The sequence below is a fragment of the Lycium barbarum genome, chromosome 6, assembly GCF_019175385.1.
Source record: "Lycium barbarum isolate Lr01 chromosome 6, ASM1917538v2, whole genome shotgun sequence".
Taxonomy (NCBI): domain Eukaryota; kingdom Viridiplantae; phylum Streptophyta; class Magnoliopsida; order Solanales; family Solanaceae; genus Lycium; species Lycium barbarum.
The window spans coordinates 10,122,162-10,146,222 of NC_083342.1; the positions used below are offsets into that span (position 1 = coordinate 10,122,162).

The 24,061-nt window shown below is 35.8% G+C and overlaps 1 protein-coding gene across 1 annotated transcript; it reads left to right on the forward strand.

Annotated features, from left to right (window-relative positions):
* Positions 1-615: 615 nt before the first annotated feature.
* LOC132600741 (uncharacterized) lies at positions 616-13,967 on the forward strand. Its single transcript, XM_060314088.1, has 2 exons — positions 616-2,152; positions 13,519-13,967. Exon 1 carries the CDS (start codon positions 866-868, stop codon positions 1,325-1,327), a length of 462 nt encoding a protein of 153 aa, XP_060170071.1. The 5' UTR covers positions 616-865; the 3' UTR covers positions 1,328-2,152; positions 13,519-13,967.
* Positions 13,968-24,061: the final 10,094 nt, after the last annotated feature.

A 24,061-nucleotide genomic window follows, 5' to 3' on the forward strand; every position in this document is an offset into this window, starting at 1 on the left:
GCTACTTGAGATTATATTGATTGTGCTTAATATCACATTCTAAGGCTTGAGAAAGCTTTGAGTGAAATTCATTGATTTGATCGAAAGACTTTTGATGAGATTTTAGGAATCATTTTCTAATTAGCATAAAATCACTCATAGTTGTAAAATGGCAAAATACATTGGATCGTTACTTGAGCGTAATTTCCTTTGTATCCATACTTGCGATCATTGATCATTTTAGTCGCTTTCTAGTTAGTTTTATCTTTGATAGTTGTTAAACAAAAATCAAATATTGAAAAAGTGTGTGGCTTAGCGTAGTTAGTGATAATTCCTTACTTGTTTAAATCGCCTAGTATATTGTTCCCTATGAGATCGATCCCGACTCATAGTTGGGTAAATTATATTGCAACGACCGTGTACACTTTCCTTTTGAGGAGTGAATTTGGACGTTATCAATTTTGGCTTCCGTTGCCGGCGAATAATTTAGCGTATTTGAGTTGGTTTGGGATTTAAGCTTACTTGCTTTAATCCAAACTTGTGAATATTTGTGTAGTTATTTTCTTAGTTTTTTGTAAATGACATCATATAATGGAAATTGGTCGGATGGTAGTTTTCATACTTTGATGATCCTTGTCCTTATTGTGGAGGACCACACTCATGGCAAAATTGTTTGAATTCTCCCGGGAGAGGATTGTGCGCACAATCTCAATCCTATGAGTGGAGTATTTGTGATAGGTGTGGTGGTCAAAATGGTCATTGGGATAATTATGCTTATTTGTCATTCCCTTCCCTGAACCCCCACTATGACGATTCTACTTTTGATTTTGATGATAATAGGGATAAGGAAGTGGAAGAAGTCTCAAATGCTGAAAATGAGAGGATAATGCTCATGTTGAAGACCATTCTTGAAAAAGAGAAAAAGTTGAACTTAGCACTCGAGGACTTGAGGCAAGCAATTAATTGTAATGACAAAGCTATTGACACCTTGGAGGATAAAATAAAATTATTGGTTGAGGCTCATAACGCTCACCAACTTAAGGGTGTTGAAAGTAGACAAGATAGTGTCCAAAACATGAATTTCTTCATGGGTGAATTTTTACAAGCTTTGAATGGCTCTCACCACGATGAAGAACTTGAAAAAGTGGAAATTGTGAGCCAAGATTGGCATATGAATCAAGCTCAACAACTTGGAGTCTATGGGGATCACCGTGAAGGCATTTCACAGATGATGGAAGAATCTCTAAAAATGCATGTTGAGCAAAGTCAAGAAGTGGAGCTAATTGAAATTGCTATTCAGAAATTGGAGGCTGGATTGAATGCAAAGATTGAGGCATGTGATGCTTAATATCAAAGAGCCATGGAATGTAATTTTGAGATGGCTTCAACTGAAGAAGAGGTCAAGATTGATTTTCAAGAGCTAATGGTGAATTGTCAACTGACCAATCCAAAAATAATGCAAGATGCCGAGATTAAAGAAATGATACTAGAGTTGCATAAAAAAGTTCATGAAATGGTTTTGGAAGACTCTAGTTCATTTTTGGGTGAGGATGTCAAAGTTGAGGCAAATTTGGAAGTTGGGCGTATTGGACCACATTCTAACCAATTTTCAACATTGTGCTTGGTTGATGACATGAAAGTTGAATTAACCGAGCCTATGGAGGATTTTGGAGATGAAGAACCAAGCGTTTTCATTTTGAAGTTTATCATGCCAAAACGACAAACCGACATACCTCACTTGAAGGCCTAAAAGTGCAAGATACGACACCCGAAAGTTGGCCTCTTTGCTTTTCTACCACCGCCACTTGAGCGTCATCGTAATTTTGATTTAAAGTTGGGGCGAAAATTATTCAGAGCACATGCTCTTATTTCCTAGACTCAAAGCTAGAACATTAAAAGAAAGAGAACTGGGCAGGAAAATTTGATGTGCGATGCACACACACAGGCATCATGGCCCTGAACTAAATGAAAATAAAGGCCAACAGAACAGTCCATACACGTGAACAGCCAACACCAGGTAAGTTCTTTTCACTAATTTTAAAAGAAACCCAACGGCTGAATTCCCTACTGTCTCTCGTCCAAAACAAAAGAACATCCATGTCCCCGATGGTTACCCTCTCACGACGCTCACTCCACACCAATGATCAGCCACCTCTTCACTCGTCAGCATCAGGTAAGGTTACCATCTTCTTCACCTCTCTTAACTCATCTTTCTCTCTCTCGCTTGCTGACCTATCCCCTGTCCCTCTTAGAGCAATAATTGTGACAAAATTGTAAATATTATGGGCTTTAATTGCGGAACTTTTTGGATTCTGTAAATGAGTGTTGGTGTTTGGTATTGCTTCTGTATTGAACTATAATTCCCACCATTTGTGGGAGGGTAATTCAATTGCCTAAAGGTTGCAAAGAAGTGTGTCTCAATTATGCACACAAACTGTGTTCGATGAATCGTCTGAGAGGAAAATTAATGCGCTGGTGAAGTCTGAGTAACCATGCGACATTAGGAGATGCGGAGAAGTAAATTTTGGTGTGTGATTGAGTACATGAGGGAGTTCGGGAACCTCGTTAAAACTTGAAGCACGAAGAGAATTGGTTGCACTGAGAGTTGGTTAGAATAGTTCACTTTGGCTTCTAGTATTACATTTTCTTTAGAGCTTGACTGATTTTTGTGACCACTTCATCAAATTAATAATCTAAGATGGGGGGAGGAGTTTGGCATTCTGTTCTATACTTGCTACTGTGAATTTTCCTTTAATCGAAATCTGAATTAACGGTAAAGATTGCTGGCTTCATCACTGAATTGGGTAGAAATTTGTGCTTAAAGAGTGTTTCCTCAATCACTTCTTCTGTGCTATTTTCCGGAATCCTGTGCAACATTGCATTAGCCATCCTCTGTATGACATAGCCAGTACCATTGGAAGCTTGAATTAACAAAAAGTAACATTTTCTACGAAGTATGAATTCAATTATTCTCTTGGTTCAGTAAAATAGTCTCTTGGTTCAGTAAAATAGTCTCTTGGTTCTGATTTGAAGATGTTCTTTGTGTGTAATCTTTGTGAAAGGTGAGACTGTAGCATGAACACCTCAGAGTGCTGAATATGATATCTGAAATTGAGGAGCTTATTCTATGGGTTAAAACAATAATTGAAGTTGTGGTGCATTCATTTGGTGAATATGACTTGAGCTTTGGTTTGAAATCTCAAAGTTGTGTGGAAATCTGATTTTTACATTACTCTCATGCAAGATGGCTTCAGGTTCACCTTATGCTCGATCTCAGTAACACATCTTTTCAGGTGTCGCACCCTATTTTTACCAAGGCTAAACAAATTACAACCTATGGGCTCTAAAAGGATTGATTATGTACAGAGTCGTCACCTAGCATTTAAGATATACTAGGGTGCTTATAAATTATTAACGTATGCAACTTAAAAATAGTCTACGAAACCAAGTGAGATTCTAAGTAAGAGTTCAAATTATGTCGAAGGGAAGGTGTTAAGCATCCTTCAGAATCCACAAATGTGCTTGCCGGCTGGACCAATTAACTATACGAGGGATGTGTAAAAAGGCTTGATTATTATTTACAAACATATTAATAGAATTTAGACTAAAGAATAACTAACATGAATGTTTATGTAGTAAAAGGTGTAAGTATTTGCATATGTATAAAAATACATATTACGTGATTATTTACAAGTAAATAAAATGCACAATTACAGTGACTAATAATTTTAGCTTTAAATGAATATAGTATAAAGGTATTTACCTTACAGTGAACGATTTGCTTTTGAATGAAAAAAAAAAAGATTTAAAACATATGTGATATAAACAATCATTTAAAAAATTTATGTGCAACTTAATAGCTTGAGTATGTGAAAGGCATAAGGAATGGACATGAAATTATTCTGCAACTTAAGGTGAGTTAACTAATTTAATTAGCTAAGTATGTACACCTAATCAATTAATTATGAGAGTACATTCTAAAACCTAAATATTGAGGTAAATCAACCTATTTATTAAGTATGCTAAGCTACTAAATTAAAACTCTAGCGAAACGTGGTAACTATAAGAATATTAGCTATGAGAAATAACAGTGAACAAGTAACTAAATAATAATGATCATCGCTCTGCACCCCAAAAAGAAATATCACTATACTTGTTAGCTCTGTATACATTTAAGAATGAAAAATGGATCTAAGAGAAAGAATAAGTCGTTAAATGAAAGACTTTAATGACAAAATAAATAAAATATAAGAAAAGTTATTTACAGGGAAGTACAAACGTATAATTAAATGACTACTAACATTAGTTAAAAGAACTAATTGGTGATTGATTGATGAGTGAGGGTATACGTATAATATGATTGAATATAATGATTTTTGTTTTCCAAAGATCTGGCAAGTTAAAAGGGTATGTACAAATGTTAAAAAAAGGGTTTAAAAGGATGATTTTAGTAAACAAAAAATTCCATGTCAAAAATATTGACAAGAATGATGTGATATAAATAAAGAACATAAGTAAACTTCCATTTTGAAATAGTGGCCTAATAGTTTTCTTAAAACACATAATGAACTTTAAATCACATAAGCAGAACATAAATGAATAATACCGTCTGACTCCCCAAAAGTAAAGTTTAACTATATTTTATGCTTTGTATAATTTTAAGAACGTAAAAATAAATACAAATAGAGAATCCGAAAAGATCTTTGAGAGTTGCCTTCGAAAAATAACTCGTAATACCTGCATAAGGCTTAGTAAAATGTTAGTAATGGATAAATATGTTACTAAATGGATTAAAGAAACGATAATAAATATATATTGCTATTTAAAATGAACCCGTCTTATGTGCAGGGGTGATCTCGAAAATTGACGGAAATTTCTTCATCGGTCAAAAGTGTAGTATTTGTTCAAATATGTTGAAGTATCCCAAGAAAAAGGCAATGAAATAGCAATGGCAAAAACAGATATAGAAAAAGCAACAATGATTGCTGGAGTTCGGCTAATTGCAATAACAAATGGAAGGAGGAAGAAGGCTGTTAACAAATGGAAAAGCATATCCAAAAACCCCACTGGTAGTGCGGTAAAATCAATTGAAGAATGGGAGTGATTGGTGGTGCTCGAAATAGCTAGGGAGATTGGTAAAAGAAAGATGAAGCTGGGATGGGGCTTTGGGTTGAAATTTATGTTTGCTAGGATTTGAGAAGAAAAGAGATGTTTCTTTAATTTTTTAGAGGGAAGAGTATGGCTACGTGTGTTGGGAGAAAAATGAGGGTGAGAGGTGAGATAAAATAGGAAAGAAAAGTTGATAAGACAGAGAGAAAGATCAGAGAGTAGAAAAATAGGGGCTCCTCTTCATTTCCTTTCTCTCTATTTTCCCAAGTTCTATCTTGAATTAGAGATACATGGCATGAGCTAGAATTAATAGCTAAAATTTAATTGACTAAAATAATATCCTAACCATGATTTACATAATTAATAACTTATCCATAAATATATTAAAAATATTTTCTCTCCCTTCTATTTTACTTTTCATACGCAATGAAATATCTTTTTTTTACCCGATTAATTTTCCCACTTAATTTTTTTCCGTATGCAGAAATAGATCTCATTATTCAATTGGTGATATTTTTCATTTTTTTCAATTATGATGCTTAGTAATTCACATAATATAGACCCCATTGTTCAATTAGTAATTGTATATTTCTGAAAGAGTTGTCTATATTTTGTAAAATAACAGCATTAAAGAGTTGTCGTAATTGAGAAAAATGGAATATTAAAATAGGAAGAGAGAGAAAATATTTTTAATACATTTATAGATAAGTTATTAATTATGTAAATTATAGTTAGGGAATTGTTTTAGTCAATTAAATTTTAGTCATTAATTATAATCTATGTCATGCGTCTCTAATCCAAAGTAGAACTTGAAAAAAATAGAGAGAAGGGAAATGGAGAGGAGCCCAATCCAAAAAGAAGAGATTGCGTCGCTCAAAAAATGAAGGGGAAAGGAGTGAATTTAGGGAGAAGATGAAAAAGTAAAAAAGAAGAAAATATGTGGGGTCCATAGAGAAAAGATAGGCTAAAGAAAACTCTGATTTCTTCTAATTATGGTGTGTGCAAATGCGTATAAAATAAAATAAAAAAAGCTAAAAGTGGCTTTTCATAGGTCTAAAATAAAGTAAACATGTTTTCTTATATTAGGGAGTAAAAATAAAAAATGTAATTTGATCACCAATAATTTGCACAAGGTGAATTTTAAATATTTTTGAATTAATTGTGCTTGCAATAAACTCTTTCGGGTTTCCGATACTGACGGATTGTATTAAAGCATAACTATTTTACATTTAAACAAATGTAAGTATTAATATTCAATAATAATAATAATAATAATAATATGTGAAAAAAAAATCGTCTTCTCTCTCTAAACCCTCTCGGCGCAAGTTAGTAGCCGACTAACGGGCACCGACGGTAACTATGGGATGGGGAAGAGTAAAGAAAAACACCACGAAAATGCCGCAGTCACCAGTCACGACGCAGGGAGACAGTCTTCAGATTACGGGAGGTAGATCGATGGGTGTGCAAAACTTACCGATCCAGATCCCAGATCCCAAATTGGTGTTGTTCAACCCTCAACATATGGACCCAGATGTGGCCACAGAATAGGACCCAGCAACGGCGGAGATGACTACGGGGGTTCCTAAGCAAACTGCAGAGATTGTGGAAATGGGGAATATAGCGGCAACAGGAACTCTGCCACAAAAAGGAAAACCAACGGAATTGGAGGAGGGGAGACCCGCAACGAATGAGTCACAAACTCAAGCTAATAGAACGGGTGAACAGACATGGGCAACTGTTGTTGCTGGTAATAAGATGGCAGCTAGAGGCATGGACCTAAAATTCGTGGCACCGGAAATTATAGATGGAGTGAAAATTGCGAAATTAGAGATGGAGGATATAAAGACAGAGGTGGCGAAATGGAAGTTATCAGTGGTGCTGTACGTGATAGGAAACTCACCGTCGATGGGTGTTATCGACAGATTTCTTGCATCGAATGGTAAGTACTCCCAGAAACCACAAGTATTTTACCACAACGAGGACTATTTTGTGATTCGATTCAACACAATGGAAGAAAGGGATGGGATCCTATACTCGGGCCCCCACACAATAAATAATAGGCCTGCAATAGTTAAAGCATGGTCGCCGGATTTCAATATCCATGAGGAGGTCTTAAGCTCAATACCACTATGGCTTAAGCTCCCAAACCTGCCATTAAGCTGCTGGAGTATGTCGTCCCTAAGCAAAATTGGCAGCACACTAGGAAATCCTATATATGCAGACGAGTGCACCACTAGTATCGCTCGAATATCCTATGCTAGGCTACTGGTTGAAATGAACATTACGAAGCCTCTTCCTAGAGTGGTGAAAGTCCAGGATCCATTTGGCAAGGTTTTTGATCAGCCTCTACAGTATGAGTGGGAACCTGAATACTGCCCCATGTATGCAAGTAGGCCACTGATGTAGGACTAACAGGCAGCAGAATCAAGGGGCTCAGGAAGGTCAGCTCAAACAGGTTGAATAGGCTGAGAAACGAAAGCAAGCAGAAAAGGGGAATAAAATTCAACTAGCTAATCAATACGATAGAAGGCAAGCAAAACTGTCGCAGCGATGGAAAATGAATGGGAAAGTAGTAACTCAACAGAAAACAGTGGAGGGAAGAACTGGGCCGAATGACAAATCAAGGGATGAGTGTATACAAGAAACAGAATGGGCACAACTGATAGATAAGGCTGTGGCAAGATCTCCAAACAAAAGCCCAAGAGGGAGTATGGCGTTAAAAATACAAAACGCTTTTAATCCCTTGGTTACTCAAATGGCTAATGTTGCAGGAACTAGCTGTGGCAGCACAGAAAGGGGAAATGAAAGGGGTCATATGGAGCAAGAAGTTGGAAACAACCCCATTCTAAATCCAGTATGATAATAACCTGGAATGTGAGGGGACTAAATAAAGCACACAAGCAAAAGGAGATGAAGGAGTTTGTTAGAAAGAATAAAATGACATTAATAGCAGTCATAGAGCATAGGGTAAAGGAACAAAAAGAAGCAAGTGTAATAAAGAAAATTGCTCCTGGATGGTGCTGGACATCAAACAGCAACCCGAGTACAAAGAGTAGAGTATGGGTGATATGGGATCCAAATATCATGGATTTTTCAGTGATTGACATGGACCCCCAGTACATCCATGGTGTGGTCAGGTTCTATAGATCAAATATCGCAGTCTCAGTAACAGCAGTATATGGGCTGCACACAATACATAATAGGAAACCACTCTGGACAAATCTTGAACAAATAAATAGCTCTCAACAAGGACCATGGATTGTCATGGGAGACTTTAACACATTACTGAACACAGAAGACAGACAATGTGGTGCAGAGGTTCAGGATGTGGAAACGAGAGATTTCAGAGATATGGTTAGCAATACATGAATGATGGTGCTGCCAACTACGGGGAGGGCCTATACATGGACAAATAATCACACATATAGCAGGATTGATTGGGGACTAGTTAATGCGGAGTGGATGACACATATGCCTACACATCAAATTGTCCTTATGGAGCCTTACTTTTCAGACCATACACCACTACAGATACAGATAAATAGAGAAGCACCAGGTGGAAGGAAACCTTTCAGATTCTTTAACTGTTTAGCTAAGCACCAGCAGTTCATGCCTATAGTAAAAAAAGAGTGGTCCAAAACTGCCACTGAGGGGAAAATGAATCAAGTATGGCAAAAAATAAAGTCCCTCAAAATGGAGCTCAAAGGATTGAATGCTAAAGAATTTGTGAAAACGTCAGAGAAGCTGGAGCAAATCCGGTCTAAATTAAAGCAGGTACAACAACAGCGGGCTTACATCCCACATGACACTACAAGCATCCAACAAGAACTTGATCTGAGGAAAGAACTAGAAAAATGGGGAAACATCGAGGAAAGCATATACAAGAAAAAGTCTAGAGTCCAATGGTTAAATATAGGGGATTCAAATTCAGCCTACTTCTTTGCTCAAGTGAAGAATAGAACTGCCACAAATGGAATCAGAAGACTGATGAATGAACAAGGGAACAATTTACTAATAGCGGAAGATATTGAACTGGAGGTCCTCACTTTCTACAAAAGACTACTAGGCTCATCCGCTAGTAGACTGCCTGCTATCAACCCCAACATAGTAAAGCTTGGTCCAATTCTAAATGCTACACAACGGAGAGAATTGATCAAACCAGTTGCTAAAGAGGAAGTATGGCTTGCCCTAAAGGACATCGATGACTCAAAGGCTCCGGGATGTGATGGTATGAATGCCTATTTCTTTAAGAAGGCATGGCCAATTATTGGAGAAGACGTGACTGATGCTGTTTTAGAATTCTTCAGAACCTCTAGTATGCTGAAAATTATAAATTGCACATCAGTTACTCTAATACCGAAAGTTAAGAATCCAGCAACCATAAAGGAATACAGGCCCATCTCATGCTGCACCACCCTATACAAGATTATCTCTAAGATCTTGACTAGAAGACTCCAACAGGTCATGGAGTATCTAGTGGATAAATCACAATCTGCATTTGTTCCTGGTAGAGTAATCACTGACAACATTATCCTAAGCCATGAACTGGTTAAAGGATATGGCAGGAACGGAGTTTCTCCAAGGTGTATGATGAAATTAGATATGCAAAAGGCATATGATTCCATCGAATGGGAATTCCTGGAGCAGATACTAGACAGTCTAGCTTTTCCCGGAGTATTTGTCAAATGGATCATGCAATGCGTCAAACAGTCTCATACTCCATTCTGATAAATGAACAGCCTACTATGCCATTTCCAGCTTGTAAAGGGCTAAGGCAGGGGGGCCCTCTATCCCCCTTCTTGTTTGTACTGGCGATGGACTATCTACACAGGACTCTCATGACCCTCCGAGATGTGCCTGATTTTAATTACCATCCGAGATGTGAAAAGCTGCACATTGTGCAACTTGGTTTTGCTGACGATCTATTACTATTTTGCAGGGGAGATACGGGCTCCGTGAGGTTAATGTATAAATGCTTCTCGGACTTCTCACAAGCCTCTGGCTTAAAGGTTAATAAAGCAAAGAGCTCCATCTTCTTTGGAGGGGTCCCTCGTGAAGTACAGGAGGAGATACTTGCTAAGCTAGGAATGCCGAAAGGAGAACTACCTGTGAGATGCCTTGGAGTACCACTAAGTACAAAAAGGATCTCAGTCGCACAATGTCAGCCATTATTAGATAAGATGGTAGGAAGAGTTACTTCATGGACAGCAAGATTCCTATCATATGCTGGAAGATTACAATTAATCAAGAGTGTTCTGTTCTCCATACAAACATTTTGGGGGCAAATCTTTATCCTCCCGAAGAAGATTACCAGAATGATAGAGTCAGTGCTTAGGAGCTACCTATGGAGTGGCAGTAATAGTATCACCAAAAAAGCACTGTTAGCATGGGATAGAGTTTGAATGCCAAGATCAGCGGGTGGATTCAATGTAGTGGACATAAATGTATGGAATAGGGCAGCAATTAGCAAGCATCTCTAGAGCCTATGCCAGAAAAAAGACAACCTATGGATAAAATGGATCTACTGCTACTATATCAAGAGGAACACAGCATGGACAGTAGAACCAAAACAAGCTTCATGGGTAATAAGAAAGATATTCAAAGCCAAGAAGCACCTGGAGGAGATTGGCTACAACTATGAAACATTCACTAACCTCATCAAATTTTCCACAAAGAAGTTATACAATGAATTGAGAGGGGACATACAGGAAGTTGAATGGAAGAGGTTAGTATGCAATACCGATGGTTATCCGAAATGGATGTTTAATCTGACTCTAATGGCTCATGGTAGACTTTACATGAAGGATAGACTATACAAATGGAAACAAACTACAGAGAGAAACTGCCCATTGTGTGAGTGTGTAGATGAATCCATTGAACATTTATTCTTCGGTTGTAAGTACTCCACAATAGTATGGAGTAAAATATTGAACTGGTTAGGCATTCGAAGATGTGTAATGGGCTGTTCACAAGAGCTACAATGGGTGACCCAACGGGCAAGTGGGAATAGCGTGCAGGAAGAAATATATCGCATGACATTGGCTGCGGCTGTCTATCACATTTGGCAAGAACGAAACTCATGTGTATTTGACACGAAGTGCAGGAGACCTGAGCAAATATGCAGGATGCTGGTTCAAGAGATTCACCATAAAGGAAATAGATGCTTAAAGATGTACAATCAGCTTAGATTACTAAATTTTTACCCCTAGTTACTGTATAGGAGCTGATAGTTATGCTAGTAGAGAGGCAAAGTGGGTGAACTGAGACCTGCCATGGTCCCAGTTTCTCTGAGCTGTAATGATATGATCACTTTGGTAATAAAATATTTTAGTTACCAAAAAAAAAATGTGATTGATACTTGAAAAATGTACTGTGCTGCAAAGAATTAAAAACTGAACATTCATTGAAATAAGATTACAGTGCTGTATTGTGTCTGTACAGGTGACTCTGAAAAAGTAATGATTACTGAAATTAATTCAAATGAAAATAAATTGATAAAAATCCTAAACTTTGCATAATTAATGATAATTATCAATAAATCGTATTAAAATTTTAAAAATATGTAAAAATTTGCATTTTGTGCTGAGACGTTAATTTCAAGCAGGATGAGCCAAAATTGGGTGTCTACATCAGGGAGTCCCTCGTAACTTGAGCTTTAGTTTCTTCAGTTGTGTTAAGGACAATGCAACATTTTTAGCTGGGGTGGCATTTGGGAGTACACTTTATTTTCATATTTATGCTTCACTTATGCACTTGTCGGGCTTATGGTTAATGTATGGATACTGTGTGCCCTTTCCGGGCTTAAATTATTGATGTAGTTGTGAATTAGTCACTTTTGTTGTTTTGTTTTCATACTAGTTTCTTTAGTTTTGTTAGTTAATTTTTTTTTTTAGTTGTAGAAATGGTGTTTGGATGTGATTTTTTGGCCCTTGGTTAATTTTTGTCTTGCTTGGTATCAACTTATTTAAACCTTGGCATATGAATTCTTGATTTTTGAAAAAGAAAAATGATTGTAGTAAGGATTCGTGTTGTGACTTTTAGATTCAATATTTGGCTTTTTTGTTCACTAAATGGTTTCTTTAGACTATAAGTGACTTTGTTTGAATTCATTTGTTTCAATTGGGTTTTGGATACATATTTTACTTAGGTTTTCATGTGCCATGTGTGATGAGATCTTTGTGAGTTCTTTTGCATTATTTGTAGTCTAGAACTTGCCCGAAATGTGTTTCAAGGATAAATCCTAGACTAGCTTGGTTTGAAAAATGATGTTAGGCCTTCTTTGCATCGTTTTTTCCTTCAATTTCCTACCTTTGCATATTTTCCCTAGTCAACCCCTTTTGAGCCTTAACCTTTTTTTTTTGACAACCATGTTACAAGCTGTAATCTTTTATTCTTTATTGATCTATCTTTTGGCATCCCACCTCCCTAAGAGCTTTGAAAGTGTAAACATAGGCTAAAAGCCTAAGTTTGGGGGTGACAGTTGGAAGAGTTGTGATGTGGAAGTTGCATAAAAGGTGAAAGGGTTAGGAAAAAAAGAAGAAGTAGAACCTTCCTTCTTTTTTGAAAAACAACAAAAAAAAAATTAAGAAAGATGAAAAAGGAAGGAAAAATAAGGAGTTGTGAATAAAAGGAAGACCAGTTGCTGAAATGAAAAATGAAGAAAAGGGTGGAAAAGTTTGAAAGGAAATGTGCTTTGATTGTTGCAGATTGTAGTGCTTAGGGAGGTTTTGAGTCACTCTTACCCAAATTATGCCCTACCTTAACCAAAAACCTACATTACAACCCTTTAAGTCCTAATTGATTTTGAACCAAGTGTGTCTATATTAGTGGAGAAATACATGAAGGGAAAGCTTATGGTACTACTTGTGTGCATTTGAACATCTTTGTGAGAGAGAGTTAATTCTTTCCATTTGATATCCCATTTATGTTTTAAATTGCATTTTGCGAGTTGAGATTCTCTTTTGATTGTGAGGGCACATGAGAATTTGAGTTGTTGATTTGTTCCATTTTCCAATTGAAAGGAATGAACAAGAGAAAGTTGTTTTGTGATAATGAGTCAAATTTTGAAGCTTTAGTGTCATGACTTGATTATGACTTTGATTAACTTGGTGTTTGAGCACTTGAAATGAAAATGAAGTTTTTGAAAAGAAGTTGGTGATTCATATGTTTTGGATAAATTAGAGGTACCAATTAAAGTCATGTGTTTGTGCTTAAGTAAACTTTTTGACTTGGTATGATGTTGGTGCACGTTTGAATGGAGTTCTTTGAAGGAAACTGTATGATTTGATTTGCTTGAAGACAAGCAATAGTTTAAGTTTGTAGGTTTAATAAGTTGGTATTTTACCAATTTATTTCTTTTTTAAGCTTAGACTTTTGCAATGTTTGATTGAGAAAATAGTGCATTTAATGTCCTTTATTCCTATTTTACAGGTTTATATGATTTAGAAGTGATCGAAAAAGAAGCCAAGTGAAAACAAGTCAAAAAGAGGTCAAATTAAAGAAAACGAAAAAAGTAGCTAAATCTGCAAAAACTGGCCAGATCTGCAATTCCGAAAATCGGTGGCTATTTTGTTCTAATTTTGATTGGGAAAATTGTGGTACTATAAAAGGAAGATAAGAGGGAAAATATTGTCATCTTTGGCACAAAAACACAAGTCTTGGAGGCTAGGGTTTTGCTCCACACTTTGGGGTTGAAGATTAGAAGAATTGAATTGAGAACCTTCTTAAACTTTCCTCCATTTCTTTAATTGCTTACTTTGTAATGAATATCTAAGTGTGTAGTATTTATTTTCTCCACTTGAATCTTTTTTATGAAAATATTCTACGATTAAAGTGTTGGATGAAACTCTTGCTTTGCTTAAGTAATGAATGATTTTTATTGCTAATGAAGTGAGTTAATGTTGTTTTAATTAATCTTATTCTTTAATGTTTCTTAAGGGATTATCTAACCCTAAGACCCGCTCGTTTACTTCGATTTGAGCTCAAAAGAGGAAGATTGAAGTTGGAAAAGATTAATTAACAAGAATTTGGGGCTTTAAAATCCAGCTAATAACTTGAGCTAGAGATAGGAAAGTTACTTGAAATTATATTGATTGTGTTTAATATCACACTCTAAGGCTTGAGAAAGCTTAGAGTTAAATTCATTGATTTGGTCGAGAGACTTTTGATGAGATTTTAGGGATCATAATCTAATTAGCATAAACTCACTCATAGTTGTAAAATGGTGAAATGCATTGGATCGTTATTTGAGCATAATTTCCTTTGTATCCATACTTGTGGTCATTGATCATTTTACTCGGTTTCTAGTTTGTTTTATCTTTGTTAGTTGTTAAAATAAAAACCAAATATTGAAAAAGTGCTTGGCTTAGCGTAGTCGGTGATAATTCCTTACTTGTTTAAATCGCCTAGTTTATTGTTCCCTATGAGATCGACCCCGACTCATAATTGGGTAAATTAATTGCAACGACTGTGTACACTTTCTCTTGGAGGAGTGGATTTGGACATTATTACACCCCACCCAGGCCCCCCTAATTTTGTTTTTAAAAGTTTTTTCGATTTTTTTTGGGTTTTCTACACCACCAACCCGCCCCACCCCCCTCCAAAATTATTTTTGAATAAAAAAGGTTAATTTTCTTTTTATTTGGTATTTTACACCTCCCTGGGTCCGCCGCAATAATTTTTTTAAAAAGTTTTGATTTTTTTTATTTAGGTTTTCTAAGACTCCCACCCCTCCCCCGCCAAAAAACAATTTTAAAAGTTTTTGAAAAAAAAAACTTTTTTTTTAATTTTTGTTATATCTCATATTTTTGTACGTTGGATTATTCGTAAATAAGTTTAAGGATAAGATTAATGTTGAGATATGAGACAAGGACTTTTAATCCCGATTTTTAATAAGTGCACGACTTGTTTGTAAATTTCAATTAGTGGAGATTAGGGATTAATTAACCATGATTAAATTATTAAGTGGTGATTAATGGTTAGTTAAACTAATTAGAGTGCTAATGGACCCCACTACAACATGGCCAAATCTGATTGGTCCATGTCATAGTGGGACACGCGTAGCATTGGTGGGCTGCATATATAAGGCAATTGATGACTAATTGCTAAACACTTTCATTCACAATTCTTGAAACAAAATGCATAGAACAGCCATGGAAGCTCACGGCCATGGCAGTTCATCTTCTTAAAAAAAAAAAAAAATCTCCAAGGTGCTTTACGTGTTCAAGGAGGCAGCAACATAAGGATATTGAATTGAGGAAGAAGAAGCGGTGTAATTGGTGCAAGTGATTATAGGATCTATCCTAATTAAATTAAGGTAAGAGCTTCTCTTTTTATGGTGTAATTGGAGTTAATGATGTTGTAATGGAAATATTAGTTTGTATTAGGCGAAATTGGAAGTAAGAAAATTGCATGAATTCGTTGGTATTGTAAGTTGGGCTGAATTGGAGTTGCTTCAATTTAATCGAGTTTGATTGTTGTTGGTGTCGTTGATTGTGTGTTAAAATTTAAGGAATCATGATAATTAAAGTTGTAGTTGTTTATATGGAATTGTTGATATATGAATTGGATTAGACGTTCATGAGGTTAGGAGCTGTTCTTGTTGTAAGTTGATGGGCTGCTTGGGGCATGTTATTGTAAGGTTTATTCCCTCCTACATGTTCTAGAGTTGGTGTGGTTTTTGTACAATTTGGTGGATGTGGAATTTGTGAAAGGAAAGTTTAAATCATGCTCGAACTTGTATATATTTTATGGACTGTTTTAGAACTTATTGTGATATTAAAATAGTTTTCTTGTGTATGAGTAATTGGTGTTGTTGTCGTGTTATTATTGGTTTGGCTTATAAACTTGGGAAGAAACAAGTGTATAACGTATCGTATACGAAGCGTAGGTTGGTTTGTTTGGTGTATAATCTTAGATGTTAACGATTTGAATTGAAAAAGGATCAAGAGAGGTTATTGGGTTGTTATCGTTGTTGTTGATATTGTTGTGCTAATCGGAGGTTTATTGGAAGTTCGGGTTAGGCGAATTATGTAGAGGAAATGTTGCCCAATTTCTGTTAAGTTCTTAACTAATTAAAATACGAATCAAGAAGTATGAACTAAGAAGAGATTCCCAGAAGTGATTGGTTGTAGATTTATAAGTTTGGGAGGTCGTAGTTTATTAACAATAGTGTTACTCTCATATTAATAGGCTAAAGGGGTGACGAGGCAAGATTGGTTACGGTTGATCTATAACAGGTATGTAAAGCTAACCTTTCTTTCTTTTTGGCATGATCTTTATGAAACAAATAGACGACGAGCATATAACTCCAAAGAAGCTCCTATTCTTATAGACACTAGAATGGTTAATGTTCTTGATATCCAGAACCTATTTCACATTGTCTTGATACGTGTCTATGATTTTTGAAGTTCTATTTGATACAATCCATAGTGACATTTGAGGGGTACTTGATATGATTGTTATCTTTGATGCTCAAGTGTTAGTTCATTCTACCTATTCTATTGAGTCTCAGATGATGATTTAGTTTGTATATGGTTGCTCACTACTCTGCTCGTGCATGCTGTTAATATATCGTTCACCGAGTCCCGGGCCGGGTATATTTTCGTGCACAGTTTCACTGCATTGTTCACCGAGTCCCTCACTAGAGGGTCAGGTACGATATATATATATATATATATATATATATATATATATATGATGTGATTATGGCGCCGAGTATGATATATGATGACTTTATTCACCGAGTCCCATAATGGGTCGGATATGGTATATGGTATAGACATGCATGATTCTTATCTCGTAAGGCACATGTGCATTGGTATCTTTGATTATCATACTTTCCTTCTGTAATCTTCTATTTAGTTGTGATTCTCTTTATTGTATTTCATGTTTTATATACTCAGTACATATCTCGTACTGACCCCCTTTCTTCGGGGGGCTGCATTTCATGCCCGCAGGTACAGATACTCGATTTGGTGATCCTCCAGCTTAGGACTTCTGCTCAGCTGTTTGGAGAGCTCCATTGTTCCGGAGCCTAGACTATTTTGGTACAGATCTTTTGATATAGACTTATGTATATGTCCAGGGGTACGGCGGGCCCTGTCCCGTCATATTTCACTTTTATACTCTTAAAGGTCTGTAGACATGTGTGGGTTGTATATAGGTTTTGGTCAGCTGTGTCTCTATGGTTTGCTTTGGATATTCCCGTGTATAGTGGCAGCCTCGTCGGCTTGCGTATTGTATTATGCCGTGGTTAGTCGTGACTCCTCAGGAGACAGGTTTATAATATGTGGTGTTGCGAACCCTTCGTTTGTTTTTACAAGTTTCCATATTGTTGGTAGTTTCAGTTTGACTATATTTAACAGGTCCGTATACGAGTGTCCAGTTCGGACACTAGCCATGGCCCATGGGGTTGGGTCGTGACAATTTTCTACACCCCCCCCCCCCCAACTCTTACACCCTCCTGAATTTTCTACTTCATATTTAATTTTACCTTTATAAAAAAATTATACAAATGAATGTTTGCGTGGTTAAATTCGGTATGGCGTGGGTGGTGGGTTGTAGTTGAGACGTGGGTGCTTGGTGGTGGTGAGGTATAGTGGGTGGTGGATAAGAAAAAAATTCCCTTTTTTTATATAAAAGTAAAATAAAATATATGAAATAGAAAATTTTAGACGAGGTGGGTGGGTTGGATAGAGCAGTGGTGTGAGGTAGGGGTGAGTGAAGATGAAGTACGTTGGAGGTGGTGGTGGGATTTGGTTAGGGGTGGGTAGGTGTGGTGGGTTGGTGGGGTTTAGAGTGGGTTGGTGGGGCATGGGTGATACTTTTTGAAAAAATGTTTTCTATCAACCACTCATACATGAGAAAATAAGTAAGCAATTCATTTATTTTTCAATATCTAACTGAAAATGAGAAAATAAGTAGAAATTCACTTATTTTACAATAATACATTTTGCAGAAAACATTTTCCTTCATACTGAACACACCCTAAAATGCTAAATTTCTCCACAGCTAATTAATTATAGTGCTATAATTAATTATAGTGCTAAAAGGGACAACCACCATAAAATGACATTAGTTGTAGGACTACATGTTCTCCATATCGGACCTATTGGAATTTGGTGGAACAAAAAACTTAGAATTTTTTTAGCACATAGGGGTATCCTACAATTTACAACTTATAAGTGGTGATTAGAAGAGTACAAAAATTAAGAATTTATTTGGGTTAGCTGATTGAAAATAGTTGAGAAGCACTTTTAAGTCTTAAAATTAATTTTATAAATAAGTATTTACGTGCTTTAACTGTAACATAATTAATTTGTAAGCATAGTAGAGATTAAGACATAATTATAAACATTATCTTGAGATAGAATAAAGAAAGCGTACCGTTCATCTCCATTGATTCAGTAGGGGTAACAATCGACGGTTAAGCCTAAGACCAACTTCCACGATCCACTAGATGTCTCGACCGATGGGATGACAACCACTATACCACGTATTCAAGAACAGAATATGCTAGGGTTTTCTAATAAAAAGGGAAAGAGGATTTGATCTCTATTTATAGAGAGTGTCTACCCATCACAGGCTATGAGTTATTGAGTCTAACTTATCCGCACACATAATAATATAATATTAGGCCTTTTATTATTCCACCACTTGGGCCACGTCGCTATCCTTTCAGGCTATAACCAATTAACACATGTCCAAATTCCAACATTAACCCCTTTCGTGTCTGGCGATAGTAACTTAAAAATCATAAGGCAAAATGATCCAAATCTCATAGGCCATGACCAACACTCAGTGACTTAACCTATTTTTGGGGACTATTAATTTCATTTTATGAGATTTTAAAAAAAAATGATGTTGTCCTTTTCTTTTCTATTGTTGCCAATTCTATAAAACAAGACAAATGTTGTAATGAATGATATACAGTTGCACAGACATCTCCACGACCACTATCTTCACTTATGCTTATCTCTAGCAAAATTTGGAAAGTAAAAAATATAAATTGTCTTGTCTAGTTAAGGCAGGTACGTTTGTCCAGTAGGTTAATTGGTGAAAATTGAATTGGATCAATTCGTTTTGGCACAACTTGTGCTATCTTGGCCCCATGCTGTAGTCGTACTCTTCAATAAGCCAATAGTCAATATGTTGGAATATCCTTTATTGTCTTGTCCCTTGAATATGTTGGAACATCCTTTAAGGCTCGTTTGGTATGATGGATAAGTAAAAATAATCAAGGGATAAAAAATGGGTGTCTTCTTATCCCACATTTGATTGGAAAAAAAAAACCGGAATTATAGTGTTATTTTATCCAACATTGAGGGTGGGATAACAATCCCGAAATAACTTGTTTTCTAACCAAACGAGCCCTTAATGTTTTGTAGATGTAAACATTTATGCTTAGGTTTTCAACCTCAAAGAGGAATATTGCAAGAAAATAATTTACTAGAACATTTTGTTACAAGAATGTAGAGAGTATCATTCAAACTCCAGCAAAAATTTAACAGATTCCAAATAACACTATAATGAGATGTGAAAAAAATGAACTGCTAATTCTTCTGTGATATTTAAGAACATGATGATGTTCACGAAATTCAAGATTTTGATGTCTTAATATTTCATCAATGGGTTTTCTAACAATATTCTAATGGAACTGTATCACTAGAACTAAGCTAAAATATGCAGTAGATGAATAATTCAACAGTTAAGTTTTCAACTTCAAAGAGGTATATTGCAAGAAAATAAGTAAACAGTTTGTTACAAAAAAAAAAAAAAAAACACTTAAACAAAGAAAATGATAAGAAAGAAAGTGTGAAGATTTACCAGAATGCAAAGGTTCATTCAAGCATGGAATCCAATTCTGTTAAATATAAACTTCAGCAAAAACCTTTTCAAGATTTATTTTTTTTAAATCAAGAATGTAGAATAAACATATTCATGATAATGGTAGTCCCTTTTAGCACTATAACTAATGAGCTGTTGAGAAATTTATCATTTTAAGCTCTTTTAGTAGGCGCTTGGCTATAGAAACAAAAAAAAAAATCAATTCATTTGGAATTTTTAAAGTTGGAGTTGTGTTTGGTTATAGTTTTTGCAAATAATATTTGGTTGTTTGAATGTACTTTTCTAAGAAGTATGAAATATGATTTATATCTCCGATTTGTAATAACTAGTAAAATCACCCAAAACAATTCATAAATATAACCAGTTGGTTGAATCAGAACAAATAATTATACAATTATATCAAAATAACTGATACATTAGTGAAAACAACTTTCAGCATAATGAAACTTCAAATTCACAAACCATAATTCCTCCCCTGACCATCTACCCCCCACCCCTAAAAAAAAACAAAAAACAAAACAAAAAAAAGGAATCAAATCCCTTTTAAGGAAGAGGGAATGGTAAAAATTTATCCGTACCATATGTTTACACCCATCTCAATTAAGTTAACCATAGATAATAAACTAAGGTCTAGAATTCTTTTTTAAAAAAAGAAAATTTTAAAAAAGAAAGCAAAGTTAATAATGCTACATCACAACGATCTTTGTTATTACAAATTTTTCATTACCACAATCTTATTTACTATTGCAAATTTCTGGTTATTGCAAATATCGGGACCAACGTCCTGTTTTCATTACCAAAGCCCAACAAGAACTAAAACAAATAGTTGTAAACACTACCAATACTATAATAAATAGGGTTAAATTTATAAAAATAAAAATTTTAGGGTAAAATTTGAAAAAGGAAAAACAAAAGTCAGGGTCAAAAACAGAAAGTAAAAATAGTGAAAATGAGGTTTTGATTGTGTTTTCCAAACTTCAAATATAGCCTTAATTGGATTTTCCTGGCCAAACATTAATTTTTAAAAAGAAGTGAAAAAAAATTCGAAAAAAATGAATAATTCTCGTGGCCAAACGGGTCCTTATTTTCGCCCTTCCTCTGTTGCTTCAATTATTCAAGAAAGTAATGAATAGTGTTAGATTTAGCAGTTAGCTTATGAGAGAAGATATTTTGGGAATTCTTAGTTCAATCTGTATTGAATCAATCGTACAAGATATACAAGTATATATGAAAGCAGCAGCACTAACTAACAACTAATTATGGTACTAACTTCTGAATAGGTTAGCTAACATCACTAACTTTTTAATATGTACACATTAACCCCTAAAATATATGTAGTTGTCTAATACTCCCCCTCAAGTTGGAGGGTGTAAAATATTCAACACACCAAGCTTGCCAAGTAGAAAATTGTGTTGAGCAGAACCCAAACTCTTTGTTAGCAGATCAGCCTGCTGGTCTGTAGTAGAAATGTACTTTGTTTCCAACAGCTGATCTCTATGAGTCGATCTCTATGTGTTTTGTGCGTTCATGAAATATAGGATTAGAAGCAATTTGCATTGCTGATTTACTATCACAGAAAAGCACCACTAGTTTAGCAATTTGAACTCTAAGATCACTGAACAATCCCACCAACCAAGTAATCTCTGCCACAACTGTGGCCATACTTCTATATTCAGCCTCTACATTGCTTTTGGACAATGTGGCTTGCTTCTTTGACTTCGATGAGACTAAGGAATCACTAAACTTCATAAGATATCCACTTACTGACCTCCTAGTTACTGGGCATGCTGCCCAGCCTGAGTTAAAAAATGTAGATAAAGTATCAGTGGCATTAGCTTTCAATAAAACTCCCATGCCTGGTGCATATTTCAGATATCTCACCACCCTCATTGCTGCATCCATGTGTGACACTTTGGGAGATTGCATGAACTGGCTAAGACTTTGTACTGCATAGTTAATATCTGGCCTTGTGATTGTTAGGTACAACAGCTTATGAATCAGTTTCTGATAGCTAGTAACATCATTTAGCAACTGATCACCTTTAATCCCAACTAAAACATCATATTCAACTGATGTAAGTTTCTGGTTAAGTTCTGAGGGTGTGGCAGCTAGTTTAGCTATCTGAGATCAATTCAAGAGTGTACATTCTCTGATTGAGAAGAATCCCATCCTGAGATCTCATAGCCTCAATCCCTAGAAAATACCTCAACTCACCTAAATCACTGGCTTTAAACTGTTGGTGAAGAACTGCCCTGGCCTCATCTATCAAATATTTGTTGCTTTCTGTAAGAAGAAGATCATCTACATAAACAAGGATGACAACAATGTCCTTCCTAGATTTCTTGGTAAATAATGAATAGTCATAAGAACTTTGACCGAAACCACCCTTAACCAATGCTTCACTAAGTTTAATATTCTATTGTCTTGAAGCTTGCTTAAGCCTATAGAGGGACTTGTGCAACTTGCATACTTGATACTCCCCCTGTCTGTGAAAGCCCTGTGGTAACTCTATATACACCTCTTCATAGAGATCACCTCGAAGAAAGGCATTGAATACATCCATTTGCCAAAGAGTCCAACCTCTAAAAGCTGCAAGGGCTATCACAGACTTAACAGTTACCATTTTGGCAACCGGAGAAAATGTCTCATGGTAGTCTAAGCCCTCCTTTTGATTGTAGCCTTTAGCCACCAGTATGTCTTTGAACCTCTCAAAATCACCATTAGCATGAAACTTGATCTTATAGACCCATTTAGAGCCTATAGCAGTTTTACCTCTGGGCAAAGGCAGCACTGACCAAGTACCATTATCCTCTAAGGCTGACACTTCTTGTTTCATAGCAGCAATCCACTTTTCATCAATACAAGCCTCTTTGTAAGATTGAGGTTCTTTTAGTACTGAAAAAACAGATAAGTAATCTCTGTACTGTTTCTTGACATTGTGATAGGACAAGAAATTTGACATAGAGTGTGGATTTGTATCTAAGGTAGGTTTGTCGATGAAATATTGTTCTATCCAAATGGGAGGTTTCTTTACTCTAGCTGATCTTCTTGCATCAATGGCAGCCTCAGGTGCTGAAGTTGGTGCAGGCTCAGTAGGTTCATCAAGAGTAATGGGGGCTGGTGCTTCCTCATAACTAGCAGTGAGTGCTAGTGTGCTATCAGGGTCAGCAAGAGCATTAGGAGATGGTTGTTCAGTGGTGGTAGCAGGTGTATCACCAGGATACTCATCAGGAGATGGAACACTAGAATTAACATGTGGCTCATGATCAGGAGAGGCTGGAGCTGATTGATACTCAAGTTTTGCAGTAGGTGCAACAGCATGTGTGGTTGTTGAATCACCAAATGACCAATGATTAGTAGTTGAGTGAGTAGGCTGCAAGGTATAATGTGGCATAACTTTGAAGGGAAATTCAGATTATCTAAAAAGAACATCCCTGCTAACAAAAAAATCATTAGTTAATGGATCATAAATTCTATACCCTTTTTGAGTAGTAGAACATCGCATGAAAACACCTTTTCTGGCCCTTAACTCAAACTTATCGAGCTTTACTAGTTTTGTAGAAAAACACAGGCATCCAAAGACCCTTAGATGGTCAAGAGATGGTTGATGACCATGTAGTAAATCATATGGACTTTTGCCATTTAGAATTTTTATGGGTAACCTATTGATCAAATACACAGCTATTTGAGCACACTCTCCCCAGAATTGAGCAGGAATTTCAGCCTGAATTTTTAAAGCCCCAGCAGTATCTAATATATGGCTATGTTTTCTTTCTACCACCCCATTTTGTTGGGGTGTGTAGGTGCAACTACTTTGATAAATAATTCCATTAGTTTTCAACAAAGTGTCCCATTGTTTATTGAATAATTCAATACCATTATCAGTTCTAATCACTTTTATAGTGGTTGCAAATTGATTTTTAACCATATACAGAAAATGCTGAAAAAACACAAATGATTTACTTTTCAATTGCATCAAAAAAATCCATGTAGCTTTAGAGTAATCATCCACTACTGTAAGGAAGTAATGTTTATCATCATGTGTTGGAGTCCTATATGGACCCCAAACATCCATATGAACAAGTTAAAAAGGTAAAGTACTTCTCTTCTCACTTAGAGGGAAACA

Coding starts and splice junctions, on each gene's coding strand:
- LOC132600741 (XM_060314088.1), top strand. CDS start 866: ATGCTCATGTTGAAGACCATTCTTGAAAAAGAGAAAAAGTTGAACTTA.